Source organism: Astyanax mexicanus, chromosome 1, assembly GCF_023375975.1.
Source record: "Astyanax mexicanus isolate ESR-SI-001 chromosome 1, AstMex3_surface, whole genome shotgun sequence".
In the NCBI taxonomy this organism is placed as follows: Eukaryota; Metazoa; Chordata; class Actinopteri; order Characiformes; family Acestrorhamphidae; genus Astyanax; species Astyanax mexicanus.
Genome location: NC_064408.1, coordinates 124,202,966 through 124,223,097, shown reverse-complemented (window position 1 = coordinate 124,223,097; position 20,132 = coordinate 124,202,966). Strand labels below are relative to the sequence as shown.

The window sequence follows — 20,132 nt, the reverse complement described above, 5'->3', positions numbered from 1 at the left end:
AACACCACGCCCATCAGTGTAGATATATTCAGAAGCTCTGCTGCTGTTTAAATGACGCAGGCGTAAGGTGTGAAAATAGACTGTTGGCGGGGTATAAGATACCAATGAGCATCACTATGCGTTAAATCTTATTTCTTTTGACCCTCATTATCTTTCTCTAAGCATATTGTTTCTGTTCCTCCTCAGCTCGCCTATCTCCAGAGCTCACTGGACAAACTGAACGAGGCGATAAAGTTGGCTAAAGGTCAGCCAGACAGTGTACAGGAAGCCCTGCGGTTCACGATGGACGTTATTGGAGGAAAGTACGTAAGCGCGCTGTGTGGCATAATGTGTCACCCCTGCTGCTCTGACTGTGCACTCTTTTTTAAAAACTCTGTGTTTAGAAATGTGTTTTCTCTTCTCTCAGGTTTAACTCTGCTAAGAAAGACAATGACTTCATTTACCACGAGGCCGTGCCTTCTCTGGAGACGCTGCCCTCGGTTAAAGGTCAGAGTTTGCTAATACCATACATACAGTCAGTCAGTGGGTACTTGATTTTAAATATATGAAACATATTAGGGTAAAGGAACAGAAATCAGCAGAAAACAAAAGCTCCTTGAAAAAAAAAAAAATCACTATATTGCCAAAAGTATTCTCTTATCCCTTCAAATCACTTAACTTAGATATTCCTGGTCCCATATGGAAGTGTGAAACATCTGGCCCGTGAGGTTGTTTGAACTGGAATGAACGATAATGAGAAAATAATTTAATTGAAATGCTTCTCTGTTGAGCTTTTGTTTACATTCTTCTCCTGTCTCTCTCTTTGTTGCGCTCAGCGTGACTTTAGTTTCCACTTGTTCTCCTTTGTCTGTCCGTTCTTGGGCTTCCTGTCTCCTTATAAGTTCGTTTTTCTTTCCGGCTGTGTCCCAATTCACTAGCTGGGGCAGTGGTAGTGTGTTGTATCATGATCCTGTCAACACGGGTTCGATCCTGCATGAGGAGCATCTTGTTTAACAAGTTTGGCATTTGGTGTTTCCTATGGAGAAAGGTATATGTCTGACTGTATTGTGACAAGTGTAAAGTTTGGCTGAGGGAGGATAATGATTATTATGGTGTTGAGTTATTTTCAGGAGTTGAGCTCGGCCCTTTAGTTCCAGTGAATGAAACTCTTAATTCTTCAACAAACCAAGAGATTTTGGACAATTTCATGCTCCCAACTTTGCTGAAAGACAGTTTGGGGACTACTTTCCTTTCCTGTTCCAATATGACTGAACACCAGTTCAAAAGCAAGCTCCATAAAGATGTGGAGGAGCTTTAAGTTTGTTGTTGTGAAAGAACTCGACTGGCTACTGCTAACCGCGGCTGAACAGCACTGCTAACTGCGGCTAGCGTGCACCCTTGGACAAAATATTAGGAATCTAAGCTTACTGTAAATAAACACAAGCCTTTTACCCACCCAAATAAACAGTTTTCAGGAGAGAAATCTGTGTAGATTAACATCCAGCTCTCGTTTAACTGAAAAAACATTTTCTTTCAGTTTTGTTAACTGGCACTTCCCCATTAAAAAGGATACATGGCGACACCCTTGCTCACTTCGAAGTAGGCATCTTTACTATTGTTGCTTAATGCATCTTATAATCTGGTGCATTCTATAGTCTGAAAAATACAGTAATTTAGAGCTACTCTAAAGAACAAAGCTTGGTTTCAGGTTACTCATGGATGCTTCACCTCCCAAACCAGAACTAATAATAATACTAGACTCCATGAGGAGAGATTTGAATGTTGTGTATATTTAGTCTATTATTAGTATTTTACTAAGGAAATAAACACTAATTGCCCAGATTAAGAATCTTTTATTTAAAAACTCAACATTTTATGAAGGTTTCTGAAGAATTACTTATTTTTCCTCGAGTATAAATGACTGTGAAAAATGCTTTTAAATGCTTTTAACACAGTGCTAACTAGGGTCAGATTTACAGATCTTTCACAGTGTTATTAAAGATCCTGAGTATAATAAAGCCCTCCGCTTCTCCGTTCTTTAATCCAGGTGCGCCACTCGTCAAAGCCTTACCTGTAAACCCTACAGACCCCAGTGTTACTGGACCCGACATCTTCTCTAAACTGGTGCCCATGGCTGCCCACGAGGCCTCCTCTCTCTACAGGTCAGTTTTTTACATGAGTTAATAAACTTTATGTAATATAATTATATATAATAAGGTTTACAAGAATTATTAGGCTTCTGTATGTGATGTTGATATAAATTATTTCTATAAACAGTACCAGTAACTCTTTTCATTCAACGTGTTTCCTTTCTTTTGTTTTTCTACTTTGTGAATTTAATATTACAGTCTATATTAAGTTATTCTGTAAATCAAAAGTGTTAAACAAATCAGAATCTGTTTCATACTTTAGATTCTTCTACTTTTTATATTTACAGTGAAGAAAAGGCCAAGCTGCTGAGGGACGTCATGGCAAAAGTTGACGGCAAGAATGAGACTTTAGAGTGAGTAACAGAGCGTTACACCCTTGCATGAGAAATGTGGTTACATATGTTTTCTAAACATTGTTACACTGACACAATATTTCATGGTATTTTTGGCGATATAACAAAACACTGAATTAAAAACATTATTTCAAGAATACACTGATGCAACACAATAAAAAAATAATTGTATTACTGCATACGATATGATATGGCAAACCCTTAACTGAGATATTAAAAAATACAAGACTTTTATCAGATTTGTAACAGAAGTAGAATGATCCAGAATATCATGATACTAATAATAATGCACTCCAAATATCTCCATATATCCAGGACTAAAATTGCTTGTAATTTCAATCAGTCACCTTGTCTATAACCTCAAATACAGCTCTAGACAAAAATAAGATTCCACTTAAAAATGATGAGTTTCTTTGATTTTACCAAATTGAAAACCTCTGGAATATAATCAAGAGGAAGATGGATGATCACAAACCATCAAACCACCAAACTGAACTGCTTGAATTTTTGCACCAGGAGTAAAGCAGCATAAAGTTATCCAAAAGCAGTGTGTAAGACTGGTGGAGGAGAACATGATGCCAAGATGCATGAAAAAAAAACAGATTAAAAACCACCAGGGTTATTCCACCAAATATTGATTATTTCTGAACTCTTAAAACTTTATGAATATGAACTTGTTTTCTTTGCATTATTTGAGGTCTGAAAGCTCTGCATATGTTTTGTAATTTCAGACATTTCTCATTTTCTGTAAATAAATGATCTAAATGACGATATTTTTATTTTAAATTTGGGAGAAATGTTGTCTGTAGTCTAAAGAATAAAACAACACAGTTTATTTTGCTCAAATATAAACCTATAAATAGAAAAATCAGAGAAACAGAGAATCAGAGTGGTCTCTTAATTTTTTTTCAAAGCTATATATATATATTTTTTTTTTTACCAAGTCCCGAACCCTGAACATAATTTTACTGCAAAGCCAACAATCTCCTGTAACAGTTAGTTCATCAGCTTGTTTCAACGCTTGCAATCCTTTAGCTGTCTGCTGAGGTAAAACCTTACGATCAATTTACACACTGCTGTCCCATGACTTTTAACTAGTGGTGTCAATCAATTTGAAAATTTTGGTTTAATGCATATTGCACATTTTCTGTTAGTACAATAAACCTCATTTAAATCCTGAAATATTACTGTGTCCATCAGTTATTAGATATATCAAACTGCAAACAAACCTAAATATTTACAACTAAAAATGACTAAGATTAATAGGGGTGCCCAAACTTTTTCATATGACTGTATTAGCGGTGTCCAGTATTGAAATACTAGTAGATACTTGTATGTTTGAGGGCAGATAAAAATGATAGATTTGTACCCAAAACGATGTGTGTTTTGATAAGATTAATAAAGTTTGTCCTGTGCTGTTCTCTCAGACAGTTCATGGACTCTCTAAATCTGGACCCAAACTCTGTGGATAACATGGACCTGTATAACAACATTCCCTCAGTGCTGATGGAGAAGTGTGCTGCTCTGAGTGTGAGACCGGACACGGTGAAGAGCCTCATACAGTCCATGCAGGGTAGGTCTTGTGGGTTTCACACCAATGAGGCAAGTTTCTCTCCCAGGGTTTAATGCTGTACAGCGGGCGTTGATATTTAAAGGAGAACTCTGATGTAAAAGTGACTTTTGTTGTAGTAAAACATGATGAAGAGTACTTATATTTGTTGAATAGCACACCTCTGTTCTCCCACAGCTTTCTGACATCCAGTAATTTAGTGCTTTTTGCCCAGTACTCTGTACTATGGCCGTATCGGGGCGTATTTGCCCCAATAAATCGCTTTTTACACCGTTATCCAGGCTTAAAGTGGGGCGTGCAATATCATTTTACACGGCCAATTACCCAACCCACTCATTAGGACTCCCCCCATCACTAGTAATGCCCCAACACACCAGGAGGGTGAAGACTAACACATGCTTCCAAGCAGAACTACCAAGCAGCCAGTGCGCTTGGAGGAAAGCGCAGTGACTCGGTTCTGATATATCAGCTCACAGACGCCCTGTGCTGCAGACATCACCCTAGGAGTGATGTGGGGAGAGAGCGCCGTCTACCCACCCGGAGGGAGCAGGGACAGGTTTGCTCCCTCTGAGCGCCGGCAGCTTGATGGTAAAGCTGCATGAGCGGGGGTTCAAACCTGCGACCTCCCGCTCATAGTGGCAGCGCTTTAGACCGCTGGACCACTCGGCGGCCCCTTTACTTTAAGTCCCATTTGTTGTTGATTACTAACTTATCACCCACAAAACACCTGTTGAGTCTCCTCACAGTACAGTTGTAATCACAGTTTTAGTTTTGGTGAAAGCAATAATAGTGATGATAACCATCATCATAGCAACCAATTTTTTCTGTCTCACCCTCACACCAGCTAAACATTCTTCTTCTTTCTCTTCTTCCTCTTCTTCTCCTCCTCACCTCTCCTCAGTGCTGTCGGGGGTGTTTACGGACGTGGAGGCCTCTCTGAAGGAGATCCGCTCAGTGCTGGATGAGGACGAGGCCGGAGAGCGGAGGCTGGAGGAGGCTGGGGGGAAGCAGGCGGTTCCGGCTCAGCCCGCCGCCCTGGCCGAGATCCGCCGGGACCTGGAGAAATACCTGGAGGCTCACGAGAAGGCCAGCTTCACCAACACGGAGCTCCACCGGGCCATGAACCTGCACATCAGCAACCTGCGCCTGCTGGGGGGACCACTGGACACTCTGAGAGAGGCCCTGCCCCGACCACAGCTCAGTGAAGGTGCGGGGAAACTAGGGGTGGGACAAAATATCAATATAGCGATATATTGTGTGATTTCTGTTTGTGATATGTTATCGATACGTGATGTCAATTATGAATATTTGTATTAAAACATAGGCAGTCTAAACACCACAAGACTCGAACCCTTCCAAATTTGACATCCTAAAGTTACTGCTTCATTACTCCACATGGTGGCACTATAATCTAATGAAGAATATTGAGTGTTCAAAATTAAGAAAGCACTTAAAAATAATCATTTTCTCTGATTTTACTATGTCTAGGTATATGTTGAGTAAAATTAATAATGTTGTTTTATTCTAAAAACTACGGACAACATTTCTCACACATTTTAAATAACAATATTGTCGTTAATAACAAAAAAGATGCAGAGCTTTCAGACCTCAAATAATGCAAAGAAAACAAGTTCATATTCATTGATATTAATGTTTTGAGAGTTTAGAAATCAATATTTGGTGGAATAACCTTGATTTTTATTCACAGTTTTCATGTATCTTGGAATGTTCTCCTCCACCAGTCTTACACACTGCTTTTGGATAACTTTATGCTACACCTGGAGCAAAAATTCAAGAAGTACTTCCTCTTGATTAAATTCCAGAGGTTTTCCATAAACAATATTGTATTCAGGAGTATTTTATTCTCGTCAGTAACACAGATGCTGATATAGCATGATATAGCAAGTTACACAATAGAATTTGTTTATTGAATATTTAAGGTGTTGTTTGATGCATACATAGTTAATTTGAATTGGTATATTTTCCCGTTAAATTATTGCAATAAACAGTATTATTGTCATTTTAAGACCATTTAAATTCTACTGAAAAAATGGTAATGAAGTAGCAACGCAAAGCAATAAAACCCTTTGAAAAACAACAGAATTTTGATTACTCATAGTTTGGGAAATGTATATATATTCACATTTATTTATATATAATTTGTGTCAATGAAGTTCATTATTTAATTGGTCTTATATATGGCACAGATGAAGTGGCAGGCCTCCAGTGCATGAAAAGGATTTTGGGTAAAGTCCAGGAGATGAAAGACCAACGCAGCTCTCTGGAGAAGCAACTGAGGGACCTCATCCAGCAGGATGACATCACTTCCGTACTGGTTACCACTGAGAGGGCCGACATGAAGGTACAGGGCTATAGAACTTTTTTTGGTTCATATTTTTTATTCATGAAATTAAGTCTAATCTTGAAGGCAGTTAGTCTTTTGGTAAACAAGCAAATGCTAAGGCTAAATTAGCTAAGCTAACATTACTATCCTGGCCCTGTACACGCGAGTAGGGAACTGAGCAATCTGATATTGAAGGTGATTAATTATCAGTTCATGCTGACCGAGCAGTGTCTAAAAATGAACTTAAACTTGTTGTATAGTAATAGTATACGGGTGATTCTCATGAAGACATTCACATTAACATAAAAACGTTTTTCACCTTATTGCAGCGTTTTTTCAAGTGGAGAACCTAAAATAGAATGTATATTTTACTATATTGATTCTTTTTTCATATCATTTTTTTAAATAGAATTTTATTATCATTTAAATCATATATGATCCAGAATAATTCTCATTACCGTTACAGTAAATGACGAAGCTAGATCAACGGTTCAAATTTTGATGATTACCGTATTTTTCGGACTATAAGGCGCACCGTATTATAAGACGCACTATCAAAGAACGCCTATTTTCTGCTATTTTTCCATACATAGGGCGCATCACATTATAAGGCGCGTTAAGTGACACTAGAAAGGGTGCCTATATCAAAGTGAACAGGGGTGGCGCCATGTTTCCCTTCCCCCACCGGGGGTGGTCGCTTGCCGGTGGAGCGTCTCAGTATACAAAATATAGCTCTTTCAAAGTCAAACGAGTGCTGGATATTAATCTACACAGATTCCTCTCCTGAAAACTGTTTATTTGGGTGAGTAACGTGCTTCAGTTTATTTACAGTAAGCTTAGATTTCCAGATGTCCACTAAGGCTTGCTGCACCAGCGTTAGCATAGCTATCCGCTAGCACGCTAGCTAGTCACCTAAACTAGTAAAGTTAACCCAAACTTAAACGACAGCGTTACACTGAGTAATCCTGCGTGTTCTGGTAAGACAGTGAGAGATTAGCTAGCGATTCGTCCCCCGTAGCTTGTTTTAACACGGTAAACAAGCAGATTACAGGCTGATAAAACTCACCTCAGAGAGAGTTAGCGCTTAGCATCTAGCTAATGCTAGCCAGGCAAAGCAGCACAGACTTACAGGCCGATAACTCACCTCTGAACGGTGAACGCTTAGCGATTAGCATCTAACTCTAATAATACTGCTCCAGCAGTATTAAAAGTGCTAAATTTAGAAAATACTGATCTCTGAACAGTGAAAAAGCTAGCTAGCTAAGCGGTTAGCATCTAGCTAATGCTATTGCTGCTCCAGCCTCGGAGCGGCACGGCTCTGCACGGAGTGTGTTTACTGCTCCTTACACCTGACGGGTAAAATTTAGATAATACTGATCTCTGAACAGTGAATAAGCTAGCTAATGCTATTTGCTGCTCCAGCCTCGGAGCTGCACGGCTCTGGACTCTGTATTGCACTGAAACTCTGTATAACGCTGCACGGAGTGTGTGTTTACTGCTCCTTACAACCTGACGAGTAAAATTTAGATAACACTGATCTCTGAACAGTGAATAAGCTAGCTAGCTTAGCGGTTAGCATCTAGCTAATGCTATTGCTGCTCCAGCCTCGGAGCTGCACGGCTCTGGACTCTGTATAGCACTGAAACTCTCTATAACGCTGCACGGAGTGTGTGTTTACTGCTCCTTACAACCTGACGAGTAAAATCCATACAAAAGGCGCACCGTATTATAAGACGCACTGTCAATTTTTGTGAAAATTAAAAGTTTTTAAGTGCGCCTTATAGTCCGAAAAATACGGTAATTTCATATTTATACAACATATCCCATCAACTTAACAGCACAGTCCTTGACAATTACTTTGATCTTTTTTTAAAATGTATTTATAGTTAAGCAACTCTCATTACCGATACAACATTTGTAATATATATTTTAATTTTTTAATTAATGGAAATAATTTTAGAATATGTTTGATCAAAAACTCATGTGGACAACAGGTGAGGGGTATACTAGAGTAAAATGAAGAAAAGTTATGATAAGATGTGAAACATTTTAAAAAATGTAACATTTTAGATCCATAACGGTAATGAGAACACAATGAAATGGTAATGAGAAAAATTTGTTCGGACACAGTTATTTTGTTTATAATCAAGTAAATTTTTTTGTTCAACACAAAAAATATTTATATTATGTATAAATATAGATCTTTTAAATGACTTTACCCTGTTTTATTTATTTTATATGCTTAGTCATTTTTATATGGCTTAACTTAAAATTAGAAAGAAGGGATACGGACACATAACGGTAATGAGAATTTCCATATATTTTTGTATTTAATTTATATAAAAATCATTTTATATAATGATGAAAACAATTGATCCATACAGTACTCCCTATTTGCTTTACACACAATATCAGAGTTTTTATGAATTAAGTATTGATAAAAAAAAATGGTCCTGGATATGTTCCCTGCAGCTTCATGAGAATCACCCGGAGAAGTGGACATTTTTAAACAAAAAACTTTTGTTTTTTCTTTTCAGAGGTTATTTGAAGAACAGCTGAAGAAATATGAGCAAGTGAAGGTGTACATTGATCAGAATCTAGCTGCACAGGAGAACATCCTGAAGGCACTAACCGAGGCAAATGTCCAGTATGCCACAGTTCGCAAGGGCCTGGCCGAGACGGAACACAAGTAAGAGTTATGTTTGTGGTGAAATGTTGATATTATTTGTGTGTTCTTTTGTTTGTACATCAATTAAATTTTCTTCACTGGATTCATCTTCACTGTGCAGATGGAATAATACAGTCCAGATGCTTGTTGCCTCTTATGAGGCTTATGAAGACCTGATGAAGAAATCTCAGGAGGGAAAAGAGTTTTATGAAGACTTGGAGGGCAAGGCTTCTCGTCTTTTAGAAAAGGCCAAGACCCTTTGTAAAACCAGGGACGAAGAGCGGCAGGTCACATTAGAGAAGTAAGAAATTGCACAGATTCTTTATTTTTAATCTAAAACTTGTGATGCACTACATTTTTAATGCATTAATTGCAATTTTTCCAACTTGTTTCCACTTTGCAACAGAGAGCTTCAGAAAAAGGCTCCTCAAAGGCCCACAGCCCCAAAGCCTGCTCCCAAAAAACATCCGGAAATGGATTCTTCCAGCATGGAAGACCCCGAAATAGCCAAACTGAATGCTGCCATTCTTGCATTAGGAGGCGATTTGCCAGAAGAGCTTCGCAGCTTACCTCCTGAACTCGCTCTGCAATCAGCTGGTCTTCCTGTGATGCCAGAGGCTTTCCACCCTGGTGCCACACCTAGCTCAACACTACACTGGCCTAGGACAGCATATGCACCACCCCGATTCCCTGCCAACCTGCCACCTCCTGAACTTCTTGCACGAATCTCCCGCTTCACGCTTCCCCCAACACAGGGCTTCAACCACAGTTTACCGCAGGGACCCCTTCCGCAGCACCCACCGCAAGTTCCGCAGATGCCTACCCCTCAGGTTTCCCAGCATCATCCTTCAATGCCAGGGTACGGCCCTCCATCGGTACAGGCCCAACCTGCTGTGCCTGGGGCTCCCACTCCCATTCGACCCTCTACCACCACTGTGGACAGTGTGCAGACACCCATTCCTAGCTACACTCCAGGACCAGGCCAGCCACCTATGCCTGCCCCTGGCCACCCTGTGCCCACCCCTGCTGTGTATACACCTGCACCAATGGCTCCTCAGCCTCGATACATGCAGCAACCTGGCGTTCCAATGACCCATCCACCTCATGCTGTGCACGCCCCTCAACCGCAGTCCCAGCATCAGCAACCATTTCCTCAGCAAGTGCGTGGACCCAGCCAACCACAGCCCTTTTTCCAGCCTGTGCCGCCCCAACAGCACATGCCTACACATTTGTCTGGTCCCCAACCACAGTATCCTCAACCTGTGGCTCAACCAAGACAGCCTGGACAGCAACATCCTTTCAACATTAGCACAATGCCAGCTTCCCTGCAACAGCCTCAGCAGGCGTACCCACCCGTTTCATTCGTTCCTGGTGGCCAGCCCATGAACGCCCATGTTCAGACCATTGCCCAAACCCAACTGCCTCACAATTCCATGCATCCACAAATGCCACCATCCTCTCAGCAGATGCCTCCAGTCTCTGTGCCACATTTGCCACATGTGAAATCGCAAATTCCTCCTTCTTCCCAGCCCTATATGCCCCCGGTCAATCAGCAAACTCATCCTCTTCCCCCTCCACAAGTGCCCCTTTCTTCCCAGCACATACCCCCTGCAGCCCACATGCAAATGCCTCCACCTTCCCAGCCACAGATGCTGCCACCATCCACGCAAATGTCTCCACCTTCCCACCAGCAAATTCCTGCAGCCTCCCAACCAGTATTGCGCCCTGCTCACCCCCAAATGCCCAACGTTTCCCAGTCAGTACCGCACCCCTCTCATCCGCCAATGTCAACGGCTTCGCAGCCATTCCCGCATCACTCGCATCCAACAATGCCCGCAGTTTCCCAACCAGTACCACACCCCTCTCATCCTCAGATGCACCCTAGTTACCAACCAGGGTTTCCTGCAAACACTCCAAGGGTTTCAGTCCCTGTCCAGCCTCAGCTACCTCCGTCGTCTCTGTCCCCGCAACTGCCAGGACATACCAAGGCGCTTCCTCCACAGCACCCACAGCACCTACATTCACAAGCACCACCAGGACCACATCCTCAGCACCCAGGCTGCTTGCCCCACCAACCTATCCCCCCTCAATCAACACCTTTGGGTGGCTATCCGGGTAGTGTTCCTATAGTTCCTCACCAGACTTCTGCAGTTCCTCAACATTCCCAGGCTCTGCCTCCACAACTTCCACCAGGGGCACCAACAGCTTATGCTGCACCACACGGTGGAACCATTCCTGCAAGACCCATGCAACATCCTGGACCAATTGTATCTGCCGGACCCCAGTCTCTGCCTCAGGGTATGATCCCTCCATCTTCAGGTGCCCCAGGAGGTCCGCAAAACAACATTCTGCCCTCGCCCGCACCGTCGCCTTCTCCGTCACCAGGCCCATCCTCACTGGGCATGGTGCCTCAGAGACCCTCTCCTGCTCTCACGCCTGTTGGAGGGGCACCAATTCCTCCGACTGCCACAACACCCCTACCTTCATCCGGACCATTGCCGCCATCTGACTCCCTGTTTCAGCGTCAGAATTCCAGTACAGATGATCTTCTTTCTTCAAGCCCCGAAAGCCAACATGGAGGCGGCAAAGACACAGCTAACGTTTTATTACCCACCAAGGCAGATCCTCAGGATGAGCAGCATCGGAAGAAAGCTGAGGGAGTAAAGATTATCCAGGGTGATCCGTACCAGGCACCAGAGCGAGTCTCTCAGCTTTGTGCAGAGCTCGAAAGGTTCCGGTCGACCGTGCAGTCCTTGGAGCGTCCCTCAGGAGAAGGAGGTCTCTCGGAACTTGACGCTCGATGGAAAGAGCTGCAGGATCAGCAAGAAAAGGATTCCCGCCAGCTCTCCATCGCCATAGCTCGCTGCTACACCATGAAAAACCGCCATCAGGATGTCATGCCTTACGACCGCAACCGCGTTGTCCTACGCTCAGGCAAAGATGACTACATCAATGCCAGCTTTATAGAGGATCTTTCGCCATACTGCCCTCGTCTTATTGCTACACAGGCTCCTCTTACTGGAACTGCTGCTGATTTCTGGCTGATGGTCTATGAGCAGAAAGTGTCGCTGATAGTAATGCTTGTGTCAGAGCAAGAACTTGAAAAGGTAAGGCCGGACACACTCAAAGCATTAGCTAAGCCTGATGCCATAATTAAGTTATCAACCTGTTGTTGACACATTCATTTATCATACAGTAAGTCTTGCCACCCTCGATATTGCCGACTGCGGTCATTTATGATGCATCTTAGCAGAGACAGCACTATTAGGTAGTCTTTTTACAGACTTACTAGTTTTACTGCTGCAGTAGTCTTTCACACAGTTTAATTAAGTGATACACAGACATCTCTAACTTCCATTCGATTGCAAGACAAACTGGAACTGCTGTTACCTTTCCATGTAAAGCTTGGGAAATAGCAGTGATCTTTTCTTGCAGTGCGTTTGACTCTGTACACCGCATTTCGTTTGAAAATGTGTCGTCAATCATTTAGCTATTTACCTTTTATCTGATTTTATTAATTTTAAAATGAAGTCACCATACCAACTCAGTGTTTGTATTTTTTATTAATTTTAAAATGAAGTCACCATACCAACTCAGTGTTTGTATTTTATACACTTATGTAGCATCAGCATTTCACTTGCTCAAATCCTTTGTTTCAGTACATCTAGCATAGTTATCATATCTTGTTTTTTCCTCGTAGCAAAAAGTCCTGCGCTATTTTCCATCTGAAAGAGGACAGCAGGTTGCCCAGGGTCCAATTACCCTCACTTTGACGACCCAGAAGAACACACCTACTCATGTGGAGCGCATGATCGGACTTCAGTATCGAGACCAGAGTCTGAAGCGAACGGTCATCCACCTGCAGTTTACCTCGTGGCCTGAACTGTGAGAACCCTTCGCTCAGGGCTTTGGCAATTTAGAATTCATGCTGATTTAAATTTACAGTAATGCCTGACACTGCATTTTCATTTTTCCCCTCCAAACAGAGGCCTGCCAGAGAGTAAAAGCAACCTAATTCGCTTCATTCAAGAAGTTCATGGGCATTATCTTCTTCAGCGCCCGTTACACATGCCTGTGGTTGTACATTGCAGGTTTGTTATCCCAGCCTTCAAATCTTGACATTGGAAACTCTTTAACTCTTCACGATTAAGGATTTCCCCTTCTTTCTTTGTCATTGTCAGCTCTGGTGTTGGCCGGACCGGTGCCTTCTGCTTGTTGTATGCTGCACTACAAGAGCTGGAGGCTGGAAATGGCATACCAGATCTTTCCCAGCTGGTGAGGAAGATGAGGCAGCAAAGAAAGAATATGCTGCAGGAGAAGGTATGTGCAGGTTTGAGCAACAGTGATCATTAATTAAATTTGGAAAGCTCTTATAAAGTTCCTCATTTGCTGTGTTCTTCCGATACCATACAGCTCCACCTTAAGTTCTGCTATGAGGCGGTCCTAAAACATGCAGAGCAGGTCCTTCAACGGCGTGGCATCATTACCTCTCCAATCCAGAAGCCTACAAACAACACAGTAGTCAAGGTGGGTCGTTTATTGCAGTTGAATGTACCTGTTAGGCCTGCTAGAATAAAAAAAGACCATAGCTTAAGGCTCATTCCCATGTCACCTCTTGGCCCTACCACTTGGTACCACTCCTGATTCTTGAGGAGGGGTAGGGTAAGGAAAGTGTTAGGGATACATGAGATTTTTCAGAGACACACTCCAAACAAAGGGCCATGAGAATTGCTGGCAAGATGGCGGCCTAAGCAACCAAAGAAACCCACAAATTTGAGAATGTTCCTCTATATTACCATAGTTTACTGTGTAGTTTCAATTATTTATGGCCATTTTCCTTATAATAAGCATAACAAGTAGTTAGCTAGCTAGCTAACTTTCCTGTTCTACCTTAATTAGTGCAACAGACTGCAGAGGCTGCAGCATTTAAGGTGAAATGGAAAAATAAAAGTTAATAATAAGTTAATAAGCTTATTTCAGCTCCCCATCATAGAGTTATTGAGGAACGGAAAATTCCTTAAGCTTTATCAGATACGTTTATCCAGTAGCAGTTAGGTTGCTGAACTTCCATGCTTAAAGGGTTGTCCCAATTCTTAGGTGGAGGCGTTCACCTCTTTCCCATGTAACTCTCTTCTTAAGAAATCAGCCCTGGAATACCCTCCACTTAGCGATTAGGGCATTCCATGGCCATGGTTAGGAACCCCGATCTGGTTAATAACTAACGCTTGATCTTATTACAGTTCCTTATCACAGAGTAAATGAGGAATGGAAAATTCCTTAAATTTAACTAGTTGCTGAACTTCCATAGCTATATCTGTATCAGGTGCTTGAAGGGTTGTCCCAATTCTTAGGCGGAGGAGTCCCTTGTAACTCTCATCCTAAGGGAAGGGGTACACTCAAAAGCGAGGCAGATGGGATTGGGTGCAACTCAGGTCTGTTCTTGGAATTATTAGTTGGGAACCCTGACCTGGTTACTAACTAACCCTTGATTTGTCTCTTTTCAGCAGTACTCACGGCAAGAGGCTCAGGATATTGTTCTGGGAGGCGACATGCCCATCAGCTCCATTCAAGCAACCATTGCTAAACTAAGTATTCGACCCCCAAGCATTGAATCAGAGCAGGAGCCCAGCCAAGACCTGACGACACCTTCTGCTTCTGCAGAACCGGAACCTCCAACTTTACCTGTGCAACCAGCCCAGGATCCTTTTCCCACCGATGCTGCTCCTGCTTCACTAAGTCCACCCCTATCCAACGCCTCTTCTCCGGGCAAGACTCGCTCCCCTTCACCGCCAAGCCGCCATGGCAATGGGTTCGAGGGAACTACGCAGGACTCCCCGGTCTCCAACCATCACAATCACCCTGCCCCTGATACAGCAGCTCCTCCAGCCTCGTCGTCTCTGGACCTGCTGGCCTCACTGACTCCTGAAGCCTTCACGCTGGACAGCGCCTGCCGCGGAAAACAGCGCATCAACAAGCAAAGCTTCCTCCAGCCTCAAGAAGGCCAGGGCCTGCAGGGCCCTCCACAGGGAGACGACCCGCTTAGTGCCCTTGATCCACTTTGGACGCTCAACAAGACTTAAATTGTGAAAAACACATAAATATTTTTCCAAACACTAGTCGGAGCAACTTTCCTGGACGTGGATTGAGTAAGCTTAGTCTTGGACTTGTGACAGCACAGTGCAGATGGTCTAGGTCAGGGGTTCCTAACCTTTTTTTTATTTATTTATTTAATAATATTTCACCACCTACCACCATTAGTCAATTAACCCCCCAAAACTCATCAGAGAGAAGCACCTGAGACAGGTAGTGCGAGTCTAAGGTGAATTTAGTTCAATTTAGTTTGACATTGAGAGATCTAGAATTCAGGTCGCTTTCTTATGATAGAAAACAAGAAACTAAAACCTCAACCCCAACCTTTTATACTTGTTAATATTTACTGGAATTTGCATTTACTAAACTAAATTAGACTAAATTTAACTTTCCTATGATTATTTACAACCATTATTGGCGTGCATTCCCACCGTGCTCTTGCATCCTTAGCAGGTTGCAGCACTTTAGGGACTGCATGAAAATAACTGACAAAATTAAGAGTAATGGATGAACCTATTTAACTTTTTCAAAACGTGACCTTGTGATGTCCCTGTTGGTTCCACATCATGAGGTCACATTTTTGCAAAAAGTAAATTTGTTCTTTACTTTATTTGTCCAGTATTTTTCCTACGGCCCCTAAAGTGCCTCATGGTTCTAAAGAAGCTTATTTTTGGTTGAACTCTTTGATTCTTAGAGTTTTTAGAGTTCTAGTCTAGATTGAGGTAAAATCCCATCATGCTCTTGCATCGTCAGGGATTTGCAGCACTTTAGGGATCGTAAAACAAATCGTAGGAAATAACAGACAAAATGTAAAGAGTAATGAATAAACCTATTTAACTTTCTCAGTGTGATCTTGTATTGTCAAACCAATGGTACAATATAAGGAAATGTAAACATATATTTTATTGTTGGTTCTACATAACAAGGTCAATGAGCTTTTTAGGAGTTCTAGTCTAGATTTGGGTACAATCCCATCATGCTCTTGCATTGTCGGGGCGTTGCAGCACTTTACGGACCTTTCTCAAAATAGGACATTGTGATGTCGAACCAACGGTACAATACAAAGAAATGTAACCATAATTTACCATTGGTTCTACATTACAATTTTTGTTCATTACTCAATTCGTATACCATTTTTCCTATGGTCCCTAAAAACCCCATGGCGCTAAAGACACATGAGCCTGACTGACTTAGCCTTGTTTTTTGTCAAATAAAATGCGACCTTTTGATATTGAACAAACTGTACATTACAAAGAAATGTAAACACATATATTTTACTGTTTGCTCTACATCACAAGGTCACATTTTTGCAAAAAGTTAGATTTATTCACTACTCAATTTGTCAAATATTTTTCCTACGGTCCCTAAAGTGCCCTAAGGCACTAAAGACACATGAGCTTGGCGGGACTTTTCCTAGTCTTTTGGTCAAATACAATCAAATCCAATTTAAAATCCAGTTAAAATAGTAAAGTAAAAGTTCAATATGGTGGAAGGTGGTTATATCTGTTGGTTATCGTCAGTTAAATGTTTGCGCTCCTTAATTCTCATGAGATTCAAGGAGTTTAGTCACAGTGTAGCATCACTACAACTACATCTCTCAAACCCCCAGGTACAGGTACGGTCTCAGGATCCCCAGTGGGGGTCACGTCTCCAAGGTTAAGAACCCCTGGTTTAGGTTATGCTTGATCTGGGTCTGCGAAATTGGTCGTCACATTTTTGGAGGTTGTTTAGTGTTGTTTTTCCTGCTTTTCTCATCATCTCAGCTTTGTTTGGTTGGATCGTCCGTGTTTGAAGCAGAAAGGATCCTCATCTTTACAGTGCTGCAACTCAAGTCAGTGCTGTAAAGCTGTAAACAAGAGTTCTGGCTGCTCTGAAACCCTTTTTCAAACTAGTCCCTGTGCCTACGGGACCACATCACTGTGCGTCCGTCTCGCTCTGTGTACGTCTCGTATGTTCGTCTGTCTGTTAGGTCTTTTTGTTTTAGTCCGCACTTTTCCAGCACTGCCCTCGTTCCTGAAAGTGGTGTCCCAGCATGCACTCCTCGCCTGGAGACTGTCCTGTGGGCCTTCCCTTCCGTCATGGACGTCTGTGCAGTATCTCTCTGTATTGGGAAGAATCCAATCCAAGTTTGTACTCTTGGAAAACTATTGGGAGAACGACACTCAAAAAAAATATTAAAAAGGGGATTCCGCTGATTTCTCAAATTACTGCTTAATTAAATGGAAACTAAGTGTTTCATTTCTGAGGAACGTACTAATTTAAAATTCTTTAAAGAGGTAGTAAATGGAAGACAATGCTAAAGTCCATACAGCTCTGGGAAAAAATGAAGAGAGCACTTCAGTTTCTGAATCAGTTTCTCTGATTTTGTTAGTTATAGGTTTATGTTTGAGTAAAATGAACATTGTTGTTTTATTCTATAAACTACAGACAAAATTTCTCCCAAATTCCAAATAAAATACAATTTGCAAATAACGTAAAAAAAAAAAAAAAAAGTTGAAGTTAATATTCATAAAATTTTTTAGAGTTTTTAGAGTTCAGAAATCAATATTATAACCCTGGTTTTTAATCACAGTTTTTTTTTCATGCGTCTTGGCATCTTGTTCTCCTCCACCAGTCTTACACACTGCTTTTGGATAACTTTATGCTGCTTTACTCCTGGTGCAAAAATTCAAGCAGTTCAGTTTGGTGGTTTGATGGTTTGTGATCATCCATCTTCCTCTTGATTATATTCCAGAGGTTTTCAATTTGCTAAAATCAGAAAAATTCGTAATTTTTTTAAAGTGCTCTCTTTTATGTTTTCTTTCCAGAGCTGTATGATATCTGATCCAACAGATTACCATGGGTATTAAAAAGCGTTTATCCTGCTTTTGTTGGAATAACTCAACGTTTTTACTGTCCAGGAAAGAAGGCGCTATCCTCTATAATCAATTTTGGACCATTGCTCTGAAGATTTGGTTGAATCTAGCAACAAACAAGAGCCTTAATAAGGTTAAGATGTTGGTTGATCACCACTTATCCCCCCACATCCCAACTTCTTAACTCGTCCAATCCAAAAGTATTGGATGAAGCGCCATCATTCCATTCCACCTTTATACTCCTCTATAACTCATGTCTGACCCAACAGGTTCAGGTTTGTTTTTCTACTCCAGCAAGCCCTATTGTTCTGTTGGTAATACTTCCAAAGCCACAGGGACTTAGACGAGCTAAGTGATAAACATTTGGACATATAGTGTACGTTTCTTCAAAATGAACCATGTCTAAATTGAATGCGGAAATGTAGTGGAATTCCCTGATCAAGCAGCAGATCAATTGCTAGTTTTCTAGACTCAGATTAAATGTATCGGCAGGGTTTTAACGTGACCTTAAATGGAGAATCCCACTTTCCAGTTTAAATGTTTGTGTTGTTTTTAATCTGTGTTTGAGAAACCAGCCTAGTATGATGAAGCACAGGAGTTTTGCTTGCTGCTTGCGCTTTGTCTCGTCATTCGTCCACAACGGCCACGTTCACACGGCAGGTAAAAGACGCCCAAATCAAGCAGTTTCAGTGTCTGCAGGTGGGCTTATCATCAGTAATGCATTGGTTGGTTTATTAAAAACTTTTTTTTTAAGCTTAAAGCTTTTGAACAGCAGTAACGCTCTCCTGTTACAGCTGTCCTTGTTCATCGATTTCTTTAGAAACGTGGAGCGCTTGCAACCCAAACCTGTTAATTTAGTTTATATTACAGCTCAGGAAAAAATGAAGAGAGCACTTCAGTTTCTGAATCAGTTTCTCTGATTTTGCTATTTATAGGTTTATGTTTGAGTAAAATGAACATTGTTGTTTTATTCTATAAACTACAGACAACATTTCTCCCAAATTACAAATAAAAATATTGTCATTTAGAGCATTTATTTACAGAAAATGAGAAATGACTGAAATAACAAAAAAGATGCAGAGCTTTCAGACCTCAAATAATGCAAAGAAAACAAGTTCAGATTCATAAAGTTTTAAGAGTTCAGAAATCAATATTTGGTGGAATAACCCTGGTTTAAATCACAGTTTTCATACATCTTGGCATCATGTTCTCCTCCACCAGTCTTACACACTGCTTTTGGATAACTTTATGCCGGTCTCTGGGGTTTTTTTTCCCTGAGCTGTATTTACGAAATCATTATCCTGCTCCTGAACCCCTCATTCAAGTCACTAAGCCTTGAATTGGATATTTATTGATTGATTATTGATTATTGACAGATTTGGGATGATTTTACCTGCTGTTTGAACGTAGCCTGAATGTCACCATTAACAAGCTACAATGTTCTGCAACTGAATGGAAATATGAAAATGGCAAAAAACTAATGTTACTGTAGGTACTCTGGAAAACCTACATGCTAGCAGCTGTTCATTGTTGGTGTTCCTTTTCTTTGTACAAGGCTGGTCCAGCCTGGAGACGTGAGGACTGAATGGGTATGCTCTGTACTCACCTTACTTATAAACACTTAACGTTTCCCAATCAGCACTCCAGAATCCATTACGTTCTAATGAGCTGATGATTTCTGTCTAAATACTGTAAATATCTCTTCATTAAAATCAGTATCACTGAACCGTTCTTTGTGTTTCGGTCTTAATTTGAGAGATTTAAGTTGTTGAGGTTGAAGAAACAAAGGAACTGTAACAAAATGGTGGCAGAATATTCCACAGTTCACAGTGCTGTATATCGAGGTTCTGTTGAAAGTTGCATTCCATTTGAACTCTGGTGTCCTAATTTCCTAAAACTAATAGCTAATAATTATGAGAAGATGTTTAGCAATGTTTTAAAATGGTAGGAAGGAAGGTTAGCCTGAAATAACGTTACCAGCTAAACCAGGGGTGTCCAAACTACGGCCCTAAAAGCGGAGAGGGTGTGCATTTCTAGCGAAGAAAAACTAACCAAAGAGTCTAAAAGCGGAGAGAGTGTGCATTTCTAGCGCAGAAAAACGGGCCAAAGAGTCTAAAAGCGGA

General features: G+C 41.3%; 1 protein-coding gene across 2 annotated transcripts in view; it reads left to right on the top strand.

Moving 5' to 3' along the window:
- The window catches only part of ptpn23a (protein tyrosine phosphatase, non-receptor type 23, a), a 31,453-nt gene extending 11,713 nt beyond the window's left edge, over nt 1-19,740 (top strand). The window contains exons 10-24 of one of the 2 annotated variants that reach the window (XM_022663835.2): nt 187-302; nt 407-486; nt 2,027-2,141; nt 2,417-2,482; nt 3,910-4,055; nt 4,954-5,259; nt 6,260-6,414; nt 8,934-9,085; nt 9,186-9,365; nt 9,471-12,171; nt 12,765-12,949; nt 13,051-13,155; nt 13,246-13,384; nt 13,478-13,591; nt 14,572-19,740. In XM_022663835.2, coding sequence (XP_022519556.2) covers nt 187-302; nt 407-486; nt 2,027-2,141; nt 2,417-2,482; nt 3,910-4,055; nt 4,954-5,259; nt 6,260-6,414; nt 8,934-9,085; nt 9,186-9,365; nt 9,471-12,171; nt 12,765-12,949; nt 13,051-13,155; nt 13,246-13,384; nt 13,478-13,591; nt 14,572-15,144 — 5,133 coding nt within the window. In that variant the 3' untranslated portion in view covers nt 15,145-19,740. Of the gene's footprint in view, nt 1-186; nt 303-406; nt 487-2,026; nt 2,142-2,416; nt 2,483-3,909; nt 4,056-4,953; nt 5,260-6,259; nt 6,415-8,933; nt 9,086-9,185; nt 9,366-9,470; nt 12,172-12,764; nt 12,950-13,050; nt 13,156-13,245; nt 13,385-13,477; nt 13,592-14,568 lie in introns of both variants that reach the window. The other variant, XM_022663834.2, reaches the window with a different exon arrangement.
- Nucleotides 19,741-20,132: the final 392 nt, after the last annotated feature.